The 21,179-nt window shown below is 38.9% G+C and overlaps 1 protein-coding gene across 1 annotated transcript in view; it reads left to right on the top strand.

The window, feature by feature from the left end:
- Positions 1-21,179, top strand: part of LOC122551078 — a 43,571-nt gene that overhangs the window by 2,252 nt on the left and 20,140 nt on the right. Inside the window, exons 2-6 of the mRNA XM_043692720.1 lie at positions 6,997-7,368; positions 10,619-10,894; positions 13,354-13,806; positions 17,223-17,253; positions 19,100-19,143. Of these exons, the coding sequence (XP_043548655.1) occupies positions 6,997-7,368; positions 10,619-10,894; positions 13,354-13,806; positions 17,223-17,253; positions 19,100-19,143 (1,176 nt within the window). The remainder of the gene's footprint in view (positions 1-6,996; positions 7,369-10,618; positions 10,895-13,353; positions 13,807-17,222; positions 17,254-19,099; positions 19,144-21,179) is intronic.

The raw sequence follows: 21,179 nt of genomic DNA, 5'->3' as shown, positions 1-21,179 counted from the left end.
AACCTGCACTTCAAGGTCTTTTTGCTCAGCAACACTCCCTAGGACCTTACCATTAAGTGTATAAGTCCTACTAAGGTTTCCTTTCCCAAAATGCAGCACCTCACATTTATCTGAATTAAACTCCGTCTTCCACTCCTCCGCCCATTGGCCCATCTGATCAAGATCCCATTTGTAATCTGAAGTAACCTTCTTTGCTATCCACTACACCTCCAAGTTTGGTGTCATCTGCAAATTTACTAACTATATCTCTTAAACTCACATCCAAATCATTTATATAATCTGAATAATTTGTTTAAGCTTGTGTCTGGGTATCAAAATAGACACAAAAATTATTTGTCCGTGTATTTACTTTCGTGAGAGGTTTCCCTCCAATATTTATCATTATTCAATAATGACAATTTTCAATTTAAGGAAAGTATTTATTTTGATATATTCATTTTTTTTATCATTTGCTGATTCACTACAGAGAAAAGTTAATTCTTCTGAAAGTAGAGTTGAGCTCATTATGCAGTGGAGGAAATGGAACTTTATCGATCTGTGAATGTCTCACCCTGATTGCCTGTTCAGTGACTCAACTTTCTAAACTTCAAAAATAAATTTCCATGGCATATTTTAGGTCTTGAAATTGGAGGAGTATAAGATAAAAAGGAGCATGGACAGGGTAAATAGAAAGTAGCTTTTTCCCATTAGTTGAAGGATCAATAACAAGAGGACATCATTTTAAAGTGAAAAGCAGGTTTAGTAGTGATTTGAGGCAAAGCCTTTTCACTAGGAGGGTGGTGGGAGCCTGGAATGCATGCCCTGGTGATGTAATTGAGCCAGGACACCTCACAGTTTTGAAAACGTACTTGAATGAGCACTTGAAATGTCATAACATTCAAGGCTGTGGACCTAAAGAAGGAAACTGGGACTAGTATAGGTAGGACTATATGTTTGGTGGTTCAGACTCGATGGGCTGAAGGGCCTCTTCTGTATCGTCTGATTCAATGATTTAATGACCCTATGACTGTGTAAATATTGGACTATTTGTGCATGTGTCTATGTTTCTGACGATGAATTAGAAATCAATTTTGGAAAAGCCACTTTTACATGTCTGCTGGTACATTTTATTGTGTGGAACTAAAATACAGACGAAAGCTTTGTAAAGAGTTTTGCATGAGATATATTTCTACTCATTTATGGATAATTTGATTTATAAAGTCAACATCAATATTTGACAACTCAAATCTTTCTTCAATGAAGGAAGTTGGGTCAAGTTTCTTTGAAGTGAAACTGGTTTCTGAATGATATTGCTCGCAATGCGCACAGCCACTAACTAAGTACGTGACAAAAGCAGAAATTGCTGGAGAAACTCACCAGATTTGGCAGCTTCTATGGAGAGAGAAACTGAGTTAACATTTTGAGCCCAGTGATCCTTCTTCGGAACTTCAGAACTTCTTCAGTTCTGAGGAAAGGTCACTGGATTAAAAACACCAACTCTGCTTTCTCTCCACAGATGCTGCCAGAGCTGCTGAGTTTTTCTGGCAGTTTCTGCTTTTGTTTCAGATTTCTAGCATCCGCATATCTTGATTTCATTTTAATCAAATATGTGAGTCAGATAGGTCCTCCAGGCATGTTGATGATTGATGAGCCAAATCTGTCTCCTTAATGGAGCTTAAATGCAGAAAAGGCTTGGTTTGTCCCTGGAAGATGTAACTTTTCTCACATGCCTCTACATCATCACCAAAGCAAAAAGAGTATGGTGACTGTAACTTGATGAAAAAGGCAGATTTATTCGTGGTTTGTGTGATTTTATTTGAATTAAAGGAATATCATCTAGAAGCAAGTTTCACTTCAAAGAAACCTGTCTCACTTCCTCTACCTAAGATTTGAGTTATTCAACATTATGTATCTTCCGTGACGTACATGAATGATCTCGATTCGGGTTTGCAGGGCACAACTTCAAAATTTGGAGATGCCACCAAATCTGGAATTTATGTCTTTTAATTGTCTTTTGCTCCCAGATGTTACAATCACACTTTAGGCTAAGAGTGGATAGAGTTCTTTGTCTTTAATACAACTACCTCACCGCCTGAATGCAAGGCTGCTTAGGTCAGTGCCATGTTACTCAAAGAATGGACCCTCCACTGTAGCCAGGTTGCCACTGGATCACTTACACATGCAACTGCTTCCTAGCTAATTAGTTTTGTGGTCTTTACAGGAAATAAGATAATATATAACAATTGTGAACAGTGAGAGGGATAATGATAAACTTTAAACACACATAGATAGACCAGTGGAATGAACAGATGCACAAAGCAGCTGAACTTTAATACGAAGTCAAAAGTGTTCATTTTTTTTAGATTACCTACAGTGTGGAAACAGGCCCTTCAGCCCAACAAGTCCACACCGACCTTCCGAAGAGAAACTCACCCCCCTATATTTACCCCTGACTAATCCACCTAACACTACAGGCAATTTACCATGGCCAATTCACCTAACCTGCACATCTTTGGACTATGGGAGGAAACCGGAGCACCCGGAGGAAACCCACGCAAACATGGGGAGAATGTGCAAACTCCACACAGACAGTTGTCCGAGGCGGAAATTGAACCCGGGTCTTCGGCGCTATGAGGCAGCAGTGCTGACCACTGAGCCACCGTGCCACCGTTTTGTTAGGAATACTGAGGAAAGGCAATAAAAATAGAGGAACAATTCTAAAGGGGGTTAATGAACAGAGGGCCTGATGGTATATGTATACAAATCATTGAAGGTGACAGGATAAGTTGAAAAAGTAATGATATAGGATCATTTTCTCAATACAGGCACAGACTAGTCAGTAAGGAAGTTATGACGAGCCTTTGTAAAATTCAGATTTAGCCTCAACATGATAAAAGCACAATTTGCTAATGTTGGAAATATGTAATAAATATAGAAAGTTCTGGAAAACTCTCTGCAGGATTGACAGCATCTGTGGAAAAAGAAGCAGAGTTAAAGTTTTGAGTTTGAAGTGACTCGTCTTCAGATGTGAAAAGTTGATAAATGTGATGGGTTTACACTATTGAAAGGGGTGATGGGGAGGCAGAACCAAAGGGTAGGTGAGATTAAATGACAAAGATGTTACAGAACAAAGGGCAAAGAATTGCAATAAAGAGATAGAACATTGGCCCAGGGTAGACCCTGATTGTTGTAATAAACTGCTTTCTTCAAGAATCGCACTCTGTTAATGGACTGTTCAACTATTTAGAAATGAAAATTTAGACAACTCTCTCAGTGCTTGATTACCACACTCCAACTGCACTCGGGAGTCACTTGTATTGGTTGAAACAAAAATGAGCAGTGGCTGATGTTTTCCCTTCCCTCATTTAGGGTTGATGGAAGCGAATGGTAACACACCAAGTGATATTCCAGTTGAATTCAAAACAGAATTTTCAATTTTAAAATTTATAATTTTCCTTCCATATTATGATCTTAGACTTTACTTGAACATATTAGAGCTATGTATTGTACATTATTTGTTTAATTAGCTCATGGTGAAATAGACTAGTTTGAATATGGCAATTGCTGAGGTGAGTTAAATATTGCAGTCTTCTGTACTAACATAGTAAAAGATGGTGAAATTGAGAAACTCATTTTCTTTTCACAGAACAGCAAATAAATATTACTGAGTCACATATACTGTGGAGTGGTTGATCTTTTGTAACTCAAAATGTTTAAAACCAAGATTTTATTATGAAATTTTAAAAATGAATTCCAGTAAATGTTTAGATGCATTTCATCATTAGGCTGATTAGATTAGATTACTTACAATGTGGAAACAGGCCCTTTGGCCCAACAAGTCCACACCAACCCTCTGAAGAGCAACCCACCCAGACCCATTCCCCTACACTTAAACCTTCACCTAACACTACGGGCAATTTAGCATGGTCAATTCACCTAACCTGCACATCTTTGGACTGTGGGAGGAAACCGGAGCACCCAGAGGAAACCCACGCAGACACGGGGAGAATGTGCAAACTCCACACAGACAGTTGCCCGAGGCAGGAATTGAACCTGGGTCGCTGGCGCTGTGAGGCACACAAGGCTGCACACAAATTTCAGCGACGATAAAGAAAGATTATTTCACCATATAAACAAGAAGTTCTGGAGAAGCTGAGTAGGTTTAAGAGCACCTGTGGGAAGAGAAAGAGAGAGAGCTTACATTTTAAATCCAGTATGAACCTTCTTCAGAACTACTACTGCAGTATTTTGTTTTTAATTAGCTACTTAATTCACTGCGACTTTTCTTCCAGTTATGCCTGCCTTGGGAAAGTTCGGCTCTTCTCTCAGCTTCTTCAACTTCATTGCTTTTGATCTCTCTCTTAGATTTTAATAAAGTGTTTGACAAAATTCACTTTCACAACCACATCTCCTTCCTCAGGAATTGTCTTCAGCTCTGCCTTCTCTTACGTGGATTCCAACTGAAATTCCATCTTTCACATGTCAAATCCATTTCATTCACCATCTCATTTGAAACTTTAACAAGAAACATTTTCTTTTCCTTTCAAGTATTGAGGAACACAAGCTTCAAAAACTCATAGGTATGAATGCTCCTCTGGATTCTTCTTCCCGTCTGTCTCCAACCCTTCTTCTAATCTCATAATTTTACTGTATCCTCTGACCCTCTTCAACGCTGAACGATCAAAGGATCTAGTTTTATCCCTTTATGCCTTCCCTTCAGTGAATTTCAGGAATGGCATGACATTGAACTCTTCTGTCATCTTCATCTCCATGCCCACTTATTTGGACAGCAGTCCTGTTGTCACTCCTTGGATCTTCTCCCCCTCTCCTTCCACATGGACTGCACCCTCTGGCCTTTTACCTGCATTTGATCTCTTCATCAAGAACTATTAATGTCTCATCAGCCAATTTAATTTCTGTGCTCCCCCCACCCAGACTAACCTATCCCCTCTGAACTCACTGTACTCTGACCTCTCAGGTTTAATCTGACTTTACTATCAAACCTGCTGATTAAGGTGGTGCTGTTGCTGTTTGCCATGCAACCTCTATCACCAATATTCATAATAAACCCATCAACAAGTTCTGAAGAAGAATCATAGTGGATTTGAAATGTTAACTTGGTCTCTCTCTCTCTCTGTCTCTCGCTTTATCTCTGTCCATAAATGTCCAACACTTTCTGTTTTATTTCATATTTACAAAATCTGCAGTATTTTGCTTTTATTAAAGATAATTCTGTGTCTTAAATTGACCAAGAAGGACTTCTGCACATGACCTGAGCAGTATGTTTACTGTCAGACCATAAAGACACTTTGGGACACTTATAAACCTTTCAGGCAGTGATTTTTAAAAACGTGTCATGCAACAATGCACACCTACCTAAACACTACACAGGACTGTCAGCTTTGATTTTTGTCATCACATCATGAAATGGGACTTGATATGAAAGTTCTCGATTTAGAGTCATGTGGTAAAACCAGCTGAACCATGGCAAACACTGTCATTAGATAAAAGAGTAAACATGCAGCTCCATCAAAAGTCAACTTATTAAAGTTATAACAGAAACTCAGTTACTTTGTTCAGACTTTAGAATGTATTTACATGTAACTAGCTAAAGTGTTAAATTTATTTATAGTTACAATTAGATGCAATTTCTTTTGTGTTGTATAACAAAATGATAAAGCAGGATAGAGGCAAGATTATGACTGAAACCTTTTCTTTGTACTGCTATTGTCACTTGTATTCTACGAAATGTCAATATTCAGCAACAGGCGACAAAGCTGAACAACTAGAGGTGAGCTTCACCTAGTAAACAGACCTCAAATCACAGAAGTAGGATTATTAGAATTGATTAATTATTCCCTTTTAAAGCTTATTTTCATCAGAATTTAAATAAGCCAGATCCACTTATATGTAAATACGATACAAATAAGATTCTAATAAATAATTATTAAATAACTTCTTTCTGGTCTTATGTATCGTTTATTCAGCAAGTTACTCAACCATCCCAAAACTGTCTTCATCTAAAAGCCCAATATATAATTATCTCACAAAGACTACTGAATAGAAATATAATGGGAACCCGGGCTCACTTACCTCTTTGCAAGCTGCAGATGCTAAAGCTAACTATACTGACCCCTACTGCCTCAGTAGAATACAATTAATGTAACAAAATCTCTAATGCATGGTTCCATATTAATTTATCCAAAACTGCCAGCGCATCATCAGAAATGTCTCTTCTATTTCCCTCTGCATACTCTGGAACTCCATTCCTAAACATTGCTGCATTGTTCTCCACCCTCAAATAACTCTTAAAACTCTGGAATTTCAACCTAGCTTTTGATTCATCTTTCCATTGTCTCTTCTCCATGTTGTGTTCATTTCCCATCTGCCTATGTGTGTGGTGTGGAAAGATGTTCTTCATATGTTATATAAATGTAAACTGTTGTTACCATAGAACCTGAGCCTTGCATTGGAGATATGCTGTGACCTGAAATACAATTGCAAAAATGTATTGCAAAATTTACAGGCCTGACTAGTTCTCTATTAGCATCTAAGTGAACCTTAGAGTGATGCGTGATGCTACTAATCTTAGTGGACTACACGTATCTTCTATTATGATTCTCTTATTCCTCATAAACGACGCATTTGCCATTCCATACATAGTTCCATTTCCCTGAATCCCTTCTGTGTTGAAACTATGTCCCATTTTACAGCCCCTTATATAAATTGTTCTGTGCACTCAATATTGTAGGTCACCTTAAGTCCCCCATTAGTTCTCTTCCTTCTACATTCTTCAGATGGTTTGAAGAAAGAAAATAATACTGAATTTACCACTTTTTAAAACTGTATCTCATCTTCCAGTCCTATCAATGCTGGTGTCGCCCTATTCGACACACCTCAGTTATTTATAGAGATTTCACATCAACAGTAAAATTCAAATGGCTAATGGTAATTAATAATGTTTTAACTATGAGTGGTACTGGAATTATAATGTATAATCGTGTGTTACTATTTCAGCTTTGCTTGTCTTCATTGAACTGACTGCTGGAGCTGAACAGGAGGTGTCAGTCACCATTGGAAATGTTGCCTCACTTAGCTGCATAATCTCAGAGCAACTTCCATTTGACCGTCCTGTGAGCTGGTATTGGACACCACTGTATCCAGAATGCAGTGGTTCCAATGGTGGAAAGGTTCTGGACATTTATCCTGATGGGCGAGCCATATATGAGGAACAGTTCAAAGGGCGAGTGCTTGTATACCGATCAAAAATAAAGAAGGGTGATTATTCAATCACACTAAGGGGAATAAAGATACCGGATTCAGGAGCGTTCATCTGCACCCATGATTACCTTTCTGAGGAGAAAAAAATGAGGCTAGTAGTGAAGCCAGGTATGTGAGAGCAAACTATAAGCTGACCAGATTTTCACAATTATGAATGAAATTGTTTTCTTGCTTCCTCATCTCCCTTTCAGCAGGATATAATTTTGACTGTATTATGTTGTCAATGTTCTCCGAAATCTGCATTTCCTCCAACTCATAGTCATTCATTATACATGGCTCCTTCATCTAACTGATTGAATCACAGTTAAAAAGGCTGATTACTTACATTTGCACCTACACGAGAAGGGGTTACTTTCGGAGTTGAGTCTAGGGTGAACAGTGCATATTTAAGATGTAAAGGAAGGAAAAGTAGTAAATCTGCTGGTACAAAAGCTGTGATGGCAACAGGTAGTAGGGAAGAAGTAGATCTGTGGTAGAAAAATCAGAATATGCCCAAAAAGTGGGACAAACACTTGTAAGATGTTGTTTAATGTAGATGAATGAAAAAAAGGTGTGTGAAAAGAGAAAAAAAATGTTTTAAAGTACAGGATTAGTAAAGGAAACTTAAATGGAAAGGAGAGGAATCTGCTATTTTTTGTGTTAAACAGACCTTAATCTTCAGCACCCTGTGTAGATAGATTAAAAAATGACTTGAAGGGTCGAACACCTACCACATCAATCAATATGTAACTCGGAGCAAAACACTGACCCATTTCACCTTAAATACTGTATGCAGCTCTTGTAGACAAACAAAGTCATAGACATTGAAGAAAGTACAAAGTAGACTAAACAATTGATAAATAAGATTGGGTGCCTGAGCTGAGAGGATTGCAGGGCTATATTGTGGGTCCAAAAGAGACTTTATTGTAAACGAAATGTTTTGGTTTAATCACAATACATCTCAATGAAATATTGAATGTCAGATGAAAATTTCACTAAAAGAATTGAAGATTGAAGACAAAAACAAGTAATGCAATAAGGATTTCTTGTTTGTACGCATCCATGGAATATGGGAATCATTGACTTGGCCAGCTTTTATTTACTTGGTGGTGGTCAGCTGCTTCTTGAACCACTGCATCTATGTGCTGTAGGTGGACCCACAATGACATTTGGGGGCAAGTTCTAGATTTTGACCCAGCATTTGACCCTTAAGGAACAGTAATATATTTCCAAATCAGGATGGTCTGTGGTTTGGAGGGGAACTAATAGAGTGATGTTCCAAAATATCTGATGCCATTGTCCTAGTGGATCGCAATGCTGTGGGTTTGGAAGGTACTGTCTAAGGAATCTTGGAGAATTTCTGCAGTGCATCTTGTAGATACTGCTATTACTGAGAATCAATAGTGAAAAGACTGAATGTTCATGGATGTGGTGCTCATCAAGTGGCCTGCTTTGTCCTGGATGGTATCAATCTTCTTGAGCTGCACTCATCCAGGCAAGTGGAATGTATTCATCACATGCCTGACACGTACCTTGTAGTTAATGGATAGGCTTTGGGAAGACATGAGGTGACTTACTCACAAGGGGATTCCAAGCCACTAACTTTCTTTTGCTGCTGCAGTATTTATACGACAAGTCAAAAGTGTGGTGCTCGAAAAGCACAGCAGGTCAGACAGTATCCAAGGAGCAGGAATTTACATGACGAGTCCAGTTCAGTTTCTGGTAATAGTAACCCCCATTCGGTCATGTAATACTGACAATTGATAATGGCGTAAGGTACCAGTAAAACAAGGTTGTCAGGATAACAATCTAAAGCACAGCTGCAAAGTTTTTAATTTATAAATATTGCTAAATAAATATTTGTTACTGTGACAGGAATTGAAGTGAAATCTTGGCCTTATAGAGTTAGTTTATTGATTAAAGCATTTAATAGAGTATTCTGAGAGATTTCATTTCTGAAATTAAGGACATTTTTCTCCCCTTTGCTTGTGTATCTCCTCCATGGACTAGCATTATTGACTGTTGAGAAGGATGATATATCAGGTTGCATGAGTTAATGAGGAGGTTATGCATTGAGAGGCTTGCTAGCGTTTCCTTCCTTTCTTTTGACACTTTCATGTGCCATTCTTCAAGTTTGGGGCTGGACAGAAAATGTTGATAGGCTTTTTTGATGTCAATTGACAGGTTTCTCCCTCAAGCAGTGTCAACATGGTTTTATGAAAGGAAAACTGTTTTCCAATGCATTTGAGCTCTTTGAGAATGTGACCAGTAGGATAGATAAAGGAATTAATTGATTTATTAATTAATGTATTTGCTTTGTTTTAAAAGGCATTTGATAAGGTGCCAGGTAGATGCCGCAGGATAAATGTTCAAGGTGTTAAGGGCAACATATTCAACTGGTAGTGCTAAATAACACTATACACAGAAACATGATAAATAGATCATTTTCATGTTGGCAAACCATAACTTTTTGGAGTGCCACAGGATTCAATGTTAGAGCCTCAACTATTAATGGTATGTCATAAAAACTTAGGAATAGGAGCAGGAGAAGACCATTTTGCAGTTTGAGCCTGCCCCACCACTCAACATGATCATGCTCGATCATCCAACCCAGTACCCTGTTCTCAATTTCTGCCCATGCTCTTTGGTTCCTTTAGCCATAAGAATTATAACTATTACCTTCTTGAAACATTCAATGTTTTGGCCTCAACTGCTTTCTGCAGCAGACAATTCTGGAAGTTCACCACTTTCTAGGTGAAGATATTTATGCTCATTACAGTTCTAAATGCCATATCCCATATTCTTAGACTGTGACCACCCCCTCCCCAATTCTGGACCCCTTGGTTATCAGGATCATCCTTCCTAAGTTTACCATTTCTAGTCCTGTCAGAATTTTATAGGTTTCTATGAAATCCTCCCTCATTCTTTGAAATAAATATTGCCCTAACTGATCTAGTCTTAAACAACAATCTTATCATTTCAAGAATTTGTTCATGAATCATAAAACTTTAACATACAGATACAAGCCATGCTTAGGAACACAATGAAATTTAGTCTTTGTTGAAAGGAGCATGAAGTGCAAAAATAAGGAAGTCTTGCTACAGTTGTAAAAAGCATTGGATACGATCACACTGAGTACAGTGAACTTGTTTTGATTATATATTTAAGGAAGGATACACTTGCATTGAAGGCAGTTTAGACAAGATTCATGAAACAGATTTCAATACACCTCATAAAATGCACTTACAATTGAGTGTTTATTAACTGAACTAATCATTTTGGATATCTCAATCTAAAAACTGGTTAAAGTTTACCAAATCACATGTTGCATAGTTACTGATGTTTTCATTATATAATGCAGAGGGTTTATTTTCTGTAGGATGCTGGTCAAACCTCCAACTTACAGTGAACCCACCTGTCGCGTCAATTGGAGATAAAGTTACACTGACATGCACATACTGTGGACCGAAAGTGCTGACACCCCGAATAAAATGGCTGTATGATGGATTGTCTATATCGGACACTGGGGCTGTAAGCATCAGCAATGACGGCCAGTCTCTTGTTATTTCGCGTGTGGATCAGGAGCATCTGAAGAAGTATGGATGTAGTTTGGCCAAAAAGGAATCAATAGTTTCTGAAATATGCCTGGACATAGGTAAAAAGAAAATTCAAATAATAGTATTCAAGAATTTACACAAATGTTAATGTGTCTTTGGTTTGGAATCACTAGGAAATGTGGCTACACTTCCCACTAGCGTACATACAGTCATTGAGTCATAGAGCTGAACAGCATGGAAACAGACCCTTTGGTCCAACTCATCCATGCCGAACAGATATCCTAATTTAATCTAGTCCTATTTACAAGTATTTGGCTCTCCTCCCTCTAAACCCTTCCTATTCATATACCCGTCTAAATGCCTTTTAAATGTTGTAACTGTACTAGCCTCCACCACTTCCTCTGGTAGCTCATTCAATCCACGCACCACCCTCTGTGTGAAAACGTTGCCCCTTAGGTTACTTTTAAATGTGTTCCCTCTCACCTTAAACATGTGCTGTCTGGTTTTGGATTTCCCCACCCGGGGAAAAGACGTTGGCTATTCACCCTATCCATGCCCCTCGTGATTTTATAAACCTCAAGAGGTCATACCTCAGGCTCCGATGCTCTATGGAACATAGTCCCAGCCTATGCAGCCTCTCTCTATTGCTCAAACCTTCCAACCCTGGCAACATCCTCGTAAAGCTTTTTGAGCCCTTTCATGTTTCACAATATTCTTCTTCTGGCAGGGAGACCAGAACTATGTGCAGTATTCTAAAAGTAGCCTAACTAATGTCCTGTAGAGCCACAACATGAACTCCCAACTCCTACACTGACCAATAAAGGCAAGCATACCAAACATCTTCTTCACTATCCTATCTACCTGTGACTCCACTTCCAAGGAACTATGAACCTGCACTCCAAATTCTCTTTGTTCGCCCCAAGGACATTATCATTAAGTGTATAAGTTCTGCTCTGATTTACCTTCCAAAATGCAGCATCTCACATTTATCTAAATTATATGCCACCTATCACTCCTCGGCCCATTGGCCCATCTGATCAACGTCCCATTGTACTCCAAGGTAACCTTTTTTGCTGTCTACTACAGCTCCAATTTTGGTGTCATCTGCAAACTTACTAACTATACCTCTTATGCTCACATCCCAATCATTTATATAAATGACAAAAATTAAAGGACCTAGCACCGATCCTTGTGGCACTCCATTGGTCACAGGCCTCCAGTCTGAAAAATAACCCTCCACTACCACCCTCTGTCTTCTACCTTTGAGCTAGTTCTGTATCCAAATGGCTAAGTCTACCTGTGTTCCATGTGATCTAACCCTGCTAACCAAAAGTACAGCCCTCAGTCCTTGTGGCTAAGTCCCCAGAACAGAAGGAGCATTGGGGTCATCTAATGAAATGAGAATTGTCAGCACCTTTTTAAACTTGCATTGGGATTACATGCCATCTAAAATCAGCATCCAGTGTCAAAAACAGAAATACCTGGAAAAGCTCAGCAGATCTGGCAGTTTCAGTGGAGAGAAATCAGAGTTACCATTTTGGGTCCAGTGACCCTTCCTCAGCATCCAGTGAGTCCCCTGCCCCAGCCTTCTCCATGTATAGTTTCATTTCATTGCGGTTTGAAGTACCAAACCATAATGATCTCCTTATATGCATTGGGGTGGAATGGTAGTTCAATGCTACCTCACAGTGCCAGGGATCCAGGTTCAATTCCAGCCTTGGGCAACTGTCTATGTGGAGTTTGTACATTCTCTCTGTGTCTGTATGGGCTTTCTTCCACAATCCAAAGATGTGCAGGTCAGGTGAATTGGCCAAGCTAAATTGCCCGTAGAGTTAGATGCATGAGTCAGAGGGAAATGGATCTGGGTGGGTTACTCTTCAAAGGGCCTGTTTCCACCCTGTAGGGAATCTAATCTCATCTACAGATATTAAACCCCAAATATTAAATACCCTTGAATTAAAATGTTACATGTAAATATATGCAATTTACTTAATATTTCTGCTTTAAAAATCATTTTCAACATATTGGGATGGACTTTTACTCTGCAATAGGATAAAATGGGTGATGTGAGTTGTTTTCATATTTTCATTATTTTTGCTCCTTTTTTTTCTGATAAATGTAACTAACACAATCAGAGGAGCTCAGAGTTGACTTCGCTCAATAAGTGTGCCAAGCTTTGGTTGTCAAATGGGTCAATGGATAGCAAACATGAATGAGTTTAATGATTGTGCATTGGAACATAGGAATAGAGGAGGAGCAGGCCATTTGGCCCATCAAATATGCTCCACTGTTCAATAAGACCACGGATGATCATCTACCTCAACGTCATTTTCCTGCACAATCCCATTTCCTGGAATCAAACCTGGGTCCCTGGTGTTGTGAGGCAGCAGTGCTAACCACTGAGCCACCATCCCCCAAAAAAGAGAATATATCTGATTGTTTTGTCTAAATTGCAATTTTTCCTGGCAACCCACACCGTTTACATCAACAATCCAAATGACAGTACAGGTTTGGTTTGTTCTTGTTCAAAAATCTAAAGTTTATTTAATTGTTTCAGACCTTGATTTTCTTGATACCACAATGCTTCCTGGAGATTATGATTACCCAGCCAGTACATCCATTCCTTTTATTACTTCGGAATCAACATCTACATTGACCACCCAAGAAACTACCACACAAGCGATAACAACATACGAGATCACAAATGCCTCACAGATGATGTGGAACGATGTAGAATGGATGCAGGGCACATCCCCTAAGACCACTAGTCTAAGAACTGAAAGTTATCCCACCACAATACGATCGACAATAAAAACGGATGAAACTTCTGATCCATGGAATGAAGACTTGAATCAAGATCAGCTGGAGTCAGCTGGAAGAGACTGTCCAGTTGTGGTAACAAATGGTGGTCCAAGTCACCTTCCCACATATATGTGCATCATCCTCAGTGGAATTCTGCTACTTTTAATCATCATGCTCCTTATCCAGCGCTTCAAAGGATACTGCAAACGTAAATATGTTCTTCTTTTGAAATGTAACATGTTGGTTTACCATCTGGTTTAATCTAAATGTGCTAGTTGTATGTTACTGGGCTTTGCAGAAGCAAGATGGTCTTGCTCTCTGCTTAGCAAGTTAGTCTTAACCAGGGGAGCAGTGGAGAGTTGTGATTGACTTGCAGGGGGTTGGGCATGGGGTGGTGGTGGAATCAGTCATGACTGACAATCCTGATTTTTTAGTAATGCTTGTTGGAAAGTGAATGTTTGAACTTTGTGTGAAGACAGAAATAAGATCAATATTGGCAATATTGACTGACTAGGCAGATGATGACATGGTAACCCACCATTCAACGTATATTTATATATAAATGAAAAGCAGAAAATGGTCATTTGGCTGCTCTGCAGTTTAATAAGACCATGGAAATCTGATTGTAACCTTGAATCTACATTCCTGCCTACCTTGATATCCTTTCACCCTGATCCCTTATTGACTAAGAATCTATCTACCTCGGCCTTAAGAATATCTAGTACATCTTTAAGGTGAGAGGAGAGAGACTGAACAAAGACATGATAGACAAATCGTTTACACAGAGGGTGGTGTTTGAGTGGAATGAACTTCCTGAGGATGTGGTGGATGTGGATACAATTACAATGTTTAAAAGAGATTTGGATAAATACACGAACAGGAGAGGCTTGGAGGGAGATAGGTCAGGAGCAGGCAGGTGGGGTTAGTTTAGATTGGGATTATGGTCAGCATGGACTGGTTGGACCGTAGGGTCTGTTTCTGTGCTGTATGACTCTATGACTCTATTACCACCACCTTTATGGGAAGAGAGGTCCAAAGGTATACAACCATCTAAGATAACTTTTATACTATCTTATCTCTTTCTTGAATGGCCAAAACCTTAATTTTAACTCCTAGTTCAGGATTTTCCCATAAAATGAAATATCCTTTCCACATTCAACCTGTCAAGACTCCTCAGGATCTTATATGTTGTGACCGAGTTGTCTTTTACCCTTCTAAATGCGTACAGTTAAAAGTCTGGCTTGCCCAACCTTTCTTCATTAGACAATCTCCCTATTCCAGATATTAATCCTCTAAACTTTGTGTAAAATTATTCCAATACCTTTAGATCCTGCTGTAAATGAGATTTCCAATACTATATACAACACTCCAGATATGATCTTATCAGTGCCTTGTATAACTAAAACATAACCCCCTACTTTAGAATTCAATTCACCTTCCAATAAGTGATAACATTCTCTGAACTTTCCTCATTAATTGCTATGTCAGCATGCTAAGCTTTCATGATTAATGCATTTAAATAGACACTGTGAAACATCATGGTACATAGAGATATGGGATCTTGTATGGATTCACAAAAAATTAGTCTGCAGATACAGGAGGTAATGAGGAAGGTAAATGTAATATTGGTTTTACTTGAAAGGGGAAAGAGTGGGGAAGTGGGGAAATATTGCTAGAACAGTACAAGGCAGTAATGACACCACTTTCTGTTGAAGGGCTTTTGCCTGAAATATCGATTTTCCTGCCCTGCGGATGCTGCCTGACCTACTGTGCTTTTCCAACACCACACTCTTGATTCTAATCTCCAACATCTGCAGTACTCACTTTCTCCCAGTGATGACACCACATCTGGTGAACTGTACATAGTTTTGGTCTCTTTATTTACAGAAGGATATTTGTGTCTTGGTAACAATTCAGGCAATATTCATTCTATGACAAATTCTAGGCATATCTTAGAGGAAAGATTGAGCAGATTCAGCCTCTTCTCATGGTAGTTTAGAAGAGTGAGAGGTGATGTTGTTGAACCAGACAAGATTCTGAGGGGAGAAAGTGTGGACTGCAGATGCTGGAGATCAGAGCTGAAAATGTGTTGCTGGAAAAGCGCAGCAGGTCAGGCAGCATCCAAGGAACAGGAGAATCGACATTTCGGGCATAAGCCCTTCTTCAGGCTTATGCCCGAAATGTCGATTCTCCTGTTCCTTGGATGCTGCCTGACCTGCTGTGCTTTTCCAGCAACACATTTTCACCCAAGATTCTGAGGGGCTAATGCTGAGAGAAAGTTTCCTCTTTAATTGAAACCAAGAACTGGGAGCACAATTTTATAATGAGGGGCTTTCCATTTGAGACAGAGATGAGAATGAGTTTCTTCTGTAAGATTCTTTGAAATTCTATTCCCCTGTGAGTTGGTGGGGAGTGGAGGAGGCCATTGCTACATTATTAAATGAATTAAAGGCTGAGTTAGATAGATTTTTGATCTGTAAGGAAATTTAAGGTTATGGGAGACAGGTTGGAATGTGGAGTTGAGGCCAAGATCAGATCTAATTGAATGGCACAGCAGGATCGATGGATTAACGCCTGCTCTTGTTCCTATTTCTTTTGATCTTGAGAAGATGATGGGAAGAAGATTAAAAAAAACATGCAACACAGGTGCTAAAATTTCTGCAGTGTTCTCTTAATGACCTGGAAGGTTGGTTTCACAGACAATCCCTCCACCACTCCCTGCCTCAAAATCTAAACTGCATAAACAACCATATTTACAGTGTTCCTTTGGGATTTTTGCTGAATCACAGATAATTGGGAGAATCCATACAGGAGTTCAGGAGCATTTGTTTATGTGAAATATATTCCAGGGTGGTGCCTGCCATTAGAACAACCATGATACAATTAATTTAATAATACAATTGATTTCCCAATTGCTTACTCTAAGACCGGTTTTTGCTTAGATTTTTATTTTTCCTTCATGGTATGTGGACATTGCCGGTAAGGCCAGAAGTTATTGCCTACTCCCAGTTACTCAGAGGGAAGTTAAGAGTCAACCACATTCCTATGTGTCTGCAGTCACTTATAAGCCAAGACGGTAAGGATGGAAAATCTCTTTCCTGAAAAGGCATTGGTGAACCAGATGGGAATTTTCACTGATTTTGGTTAGAAGTTTGAGTATGGATTTAGTAAACATCTAATCATGTGTTCTAGTATGATGTGATATGATTTGAATTTTTTTCAAGGAAGTGATTAAAAGTTTTGAAAACTTGTGAAGGTAACTTTCAACTGTGGTGTTTAACCGGTGATATTAGATCAGCTAGTCAATTACACATACTTGCCCATTTCCCATCCCATTTAATTCTACTGTGATGATCAATGTGTTAAATGCTTGTTTCACTCCACACTCAAATTGGTATTTACTCCACAAGAGGCTTACAAAACCATTATGAATTTATGACATGTTACTGCTTTGGAAAACTAAGTTTTGACTTTGTCTATATGGTGGTATAAAATGCCAATTATAAACCTTAGTTACCTACTCAACTCACCAAATCTGTTGTATGAGTAAAGCACTGATGAACAGAACCAAGTCAGTCTCACAAACATATTTCAGGTATTTGTTTCTTGTTCTTATTTCAACAGATGGGACCCATGACCTGGAACACAATGCAAGGTACAATCCAATGTAACTTTTCACACAGACAAACTTTGTCACATGATTCTTGTTTTCATGTGTTTCGTTTTTGCAGATTTGATAGGCAGCAGGAAAAATGACAACATTCAGGATCATGAGGACCAAATTTAGTAAAATGTCAGAGAGTATTGTTCCTATAGAGAATCATGGATGTCTGGAACTGTCACTGGAAGAATGGTAAAAGACATTCATTCAAGGACAAACTACTCTTCTTACTGGTCCTATCTAGAGAAAATAATGCCTATATTAATCAAAACTGTTCTTAATTTAATTTGTCAAAGTTCAAGCCACACATACACAAGATAGATTAGAATGATTAAGCCTCACAAGTTGAATTTTTCAATCCTGATCATAATGATATCCCTTAAATTTTTCCCCAAATACTTAAATTGGATAATGAAGATAGCTCGTACTACATGCAATAGTAAAGGTAAAATTACCCTAGTCTTGCCAGAGAGAGACAACTGATGGTGGTTTAATCTGAAGATCACCACACTCTGTGGAAAGGGAGAAGTTGAGAGAAAGAGTCCTTCATGGTAACCTCAGCTGTGGCAGGAATTGAGCCCACACTGTTGCTGTCTCTCTACATTGCAAATCAGCTGTTGAGCCACTGAGCTAATTGTTTACATGCAATGGCGGTTTTTTTTTTCTAACCCAATGTCTTTCTTACAGTTGGTAAGAAAAAAAATAGTATCAGGGACATAAGGATCTATCTTACCTTTTCCCACTCAGTAATTAGCATCTTGAAATGTGGGATAACATCCTTTCTTTGAAGTCTTGGACTGAACAATTGGCGACAAATCTATCTGGTACATAGCATTGTACTTGGATTGAAAATATTTCAGAGTCGAAAGGTGTGGTGCTGGAAAAGCACAGCAGGTCAAGCAGCATCCGAGGAGCTGGAGAGTCGACGCTTCTGGTATAAGCTCTTCATTATTTCTAGTGAAGGGCTTATGCCCAAAATGTCGACTCTCCTGCTTCTTGGATGCTGCCTGACCTGAGGTGCTTTTCCAGTGCCACACTTTTCAAATTTGACTTTCCAGCATCTGCAGTCCTCATTCTCTCTCCTTGAAAATATTTCAAACTAGCTAGTATATCTTAGGCAGCCAGATTTTTTTACCATATTGCTTAAACATGCTTTGGCATTTGAGAAATGGAATTCAGTGTATGCGCAGTGAAATGGCCACACATTGCATTGTGAATTTTGCTGTGAGACCTATGTTGATTTGACTATTGTGTGAGGGGTGGCATCGCTGTCCACTGTTTACAAGGCAAATTATGACAACAGACATTTGATCCCAAGAAGTCCCAACTCATTGGCAGGGCTGAGTCTTGCTGTATTGGTGGACAGCATTACGCCAAGTGAGGTGAGGCTTGTCAGTGTCCATGTGAGTCCTATCTATGGAGTATAGGCCAGAGAAAATGCCTGGACCCCAAAATAACTTTGTGGCTTAAAGTTTTGTAATTGTATTGCATTTTTGCTCAAGGGGTTGAGAGGGCCATAACCAAGAGGCTGTCTGTGGGTGGTGGTGAGTACCCTGGCCACACAGTGCAGTCTGGTGTCAGAATATGTTCAGAACTGGCATTTGTGCATATCTGCTCCATGCTAAGTATGTGCACTTTTGCTGATTCCACAAACACATTACTTGACAACATTTGAATAATTTATATAATTACAATTTGAATTGAGTCAGACAAATATCACCTGGAATATCTATTAGTAGCTAAATGCTAGTGCAGGATTTTACATTGCTATTTACTTTCATGGTGTTTAAATTACTTTAGCATTTGGAAAAATTCTCATTTCCAAAAATTATTATTGCAGTGATCCAGTCAACCGTGATTCCTCAAGAGATGGAATGCCACCTGGTAAGGAAGAACAAAGCTGATCTAATTTTTCACTTTCGTTTTCTTGAGAGTGCCTTGCTTTGAAAACAATATCTCGTTTTCTTCCTTCTTAAAGCCTGTGTGCATGCTGTATGTATGTTGAGAAATTACCTCACCACAGATTGGCTCCATTTGGCTTTGAAATCAGATGTTTGAAGGTCTGTGAGGGCACTCCAATATGACTACCTTTAATTTTAAGAAATAAGAGGATGAATAAACTACACACCTACTTGCACCTGAATCTCCATTCAATACAATCAATGCTAATTCATCAACATCAAATCTACTTTTCCACCTGCTCCTCAGGTCCCATGATATGTGGGAAACTAAATATCAGTACAGTCCAGTCCTAAATTACTTCAGTGATGGAGCTTCCACACCCCTCTGGGATAGACAATTCCAAAGATTCACAACTGTGGGTGAAGAAATTTAACTTTGTTACAGCTTTAAATGATCAACCCCTCATCCTGAAGTTGCTCCCTATTCTAGATTCCCTAGCAAGGGTAACAACAATACATCATGGATACGAGAAATCTGAAGGATAAACACTAAATGCTGGAGAAACTTAGCAGACTTTTTAGCATTTGTGGAGAGGGAAATAACCAATGCTTGAATCCAGTCTGACTCTTCTTGTGTTGACCATTTTTCTCTCTCTACAGATATAGCCAGCTGTCCTGAGTTTCTCAAGCAGTTTTGAATTTGTTTGAAACAACTACTGTGTCCATCCTATCAAGCCCCTTCAGAATCTTTTATGTTTCAGTAAGATCACTTTCTATTTTTCTGAACTCAAGAGAATGTAGCCAACATTTAATTAGCCTTCCATCATTGGACAATCCTTTCAACTAATGATGTGAACCTTCATTGTATCATCTTAAAATAATTTATAGAAGCCAAACTTTTACACAGTGCTCCAGGTGTAGTCTCACCAAATTGTAGCAAGACTTCCTTAATCTTGTACTCTCGTTCAATCTCCCTGCAATAAGGCCATCCTCATCAAAGCTTGTATATATACTAACTTTCTGAGTTCCTTTTACACATACAAGTTTCTCTGCACAGCAACATTTAAATGTTTAATGCTTTCAATAAGTATTCTGCTTTTCTATTTTACTTGCAAGGTTTCCCACATGAAATTATCTACTACCATATCGTCTATCTACAATCTATTTATATCTCTTCTGTCCTTTAAGTCTTCCCGACAGCTTATATTTTGAATTACCTTTCTACTGTCAAAACCCATAAGTAATGCATCTAAGTCATTAATATGGATTGTAAATTGCTGCACTCTCAGCTCTCTTTCTGACATTCCCACTAGTTACAGCCTGAAAACATGAAAAATACTTAGTTTATCTCTGATTTTTCGTCCGCGTCACTCAATTATCTCTTTATCTGTTTTATGACCCAATACATTATCTTTAAGACCAAAAGCTCTTATCTTGCTCACTGATCTTTTGTGTCACATCTCAATGAATGCCTTTTGGAAGTCCAAGAATACTACATCTACCCTTTATCTTTATATTAGTTTACCAATTAGGATAATTGGTAAATTCTCCCTGTACAAGAAGGGTAGTAGGGATATTCCGGGTAACTACAGACAAGTGAGCCTGACGTCCGTGGTGGGGAAGTTGCTGGAGAGGGTACTGAGGGATAGGGTCTATTTATATTTAGAAAAGAATGAGCTTATCAATGATAGGCAACATGTTTTTGTGCGGGGGAGATCGTGCCTTACCAACTGAATAGAGTTCTTTGAGGAAGTGACCAAGTTGATGGATGAAGGAAGGGCTGTTGATGTCATATACATGGACTTTAGTAATGCGTTCGATAAGGTTCCCCATTGTAGACTAATGGAGAAAGTGAAGTCACATGGTGTGCAGGTTGTTCTAGCTAGTTGGATAAAGAACTGGTTGAGCAACAGGAGACAGAGAGTAGTAGCTGAAGGGAGTTTCTTGAAATGGAGAAAGGTGACCAGTGGTGTTCCACAGGGGTCAGTGTTGGGGCCACTGTTGTTTGTAATATACATA

The sequence above is a fragment of the Chiloscyllium plagiosum genome, chromosome 6 (assembly GCF_004010195.1).
Source record: "Chiloscyllium plagiosum isolate BGI_BamShark_2017 chromosome 6, ASM401019v2, whole genome shotgun sequence".
In the NCBI taxonomy this organism is placed as follows: domain Eukaryota; kingdom Metazoa; phylum Chordata; class Chondrichthyes; order Orectolobiformes; family Hemiscylliidae; genus Chiloscyllium; species Chiloscyllium plagiosum.
Note: the sequence above shows the minus strand (reverse complement) of the source record. Positions and strands in the feature narration are given on the sequence as shown.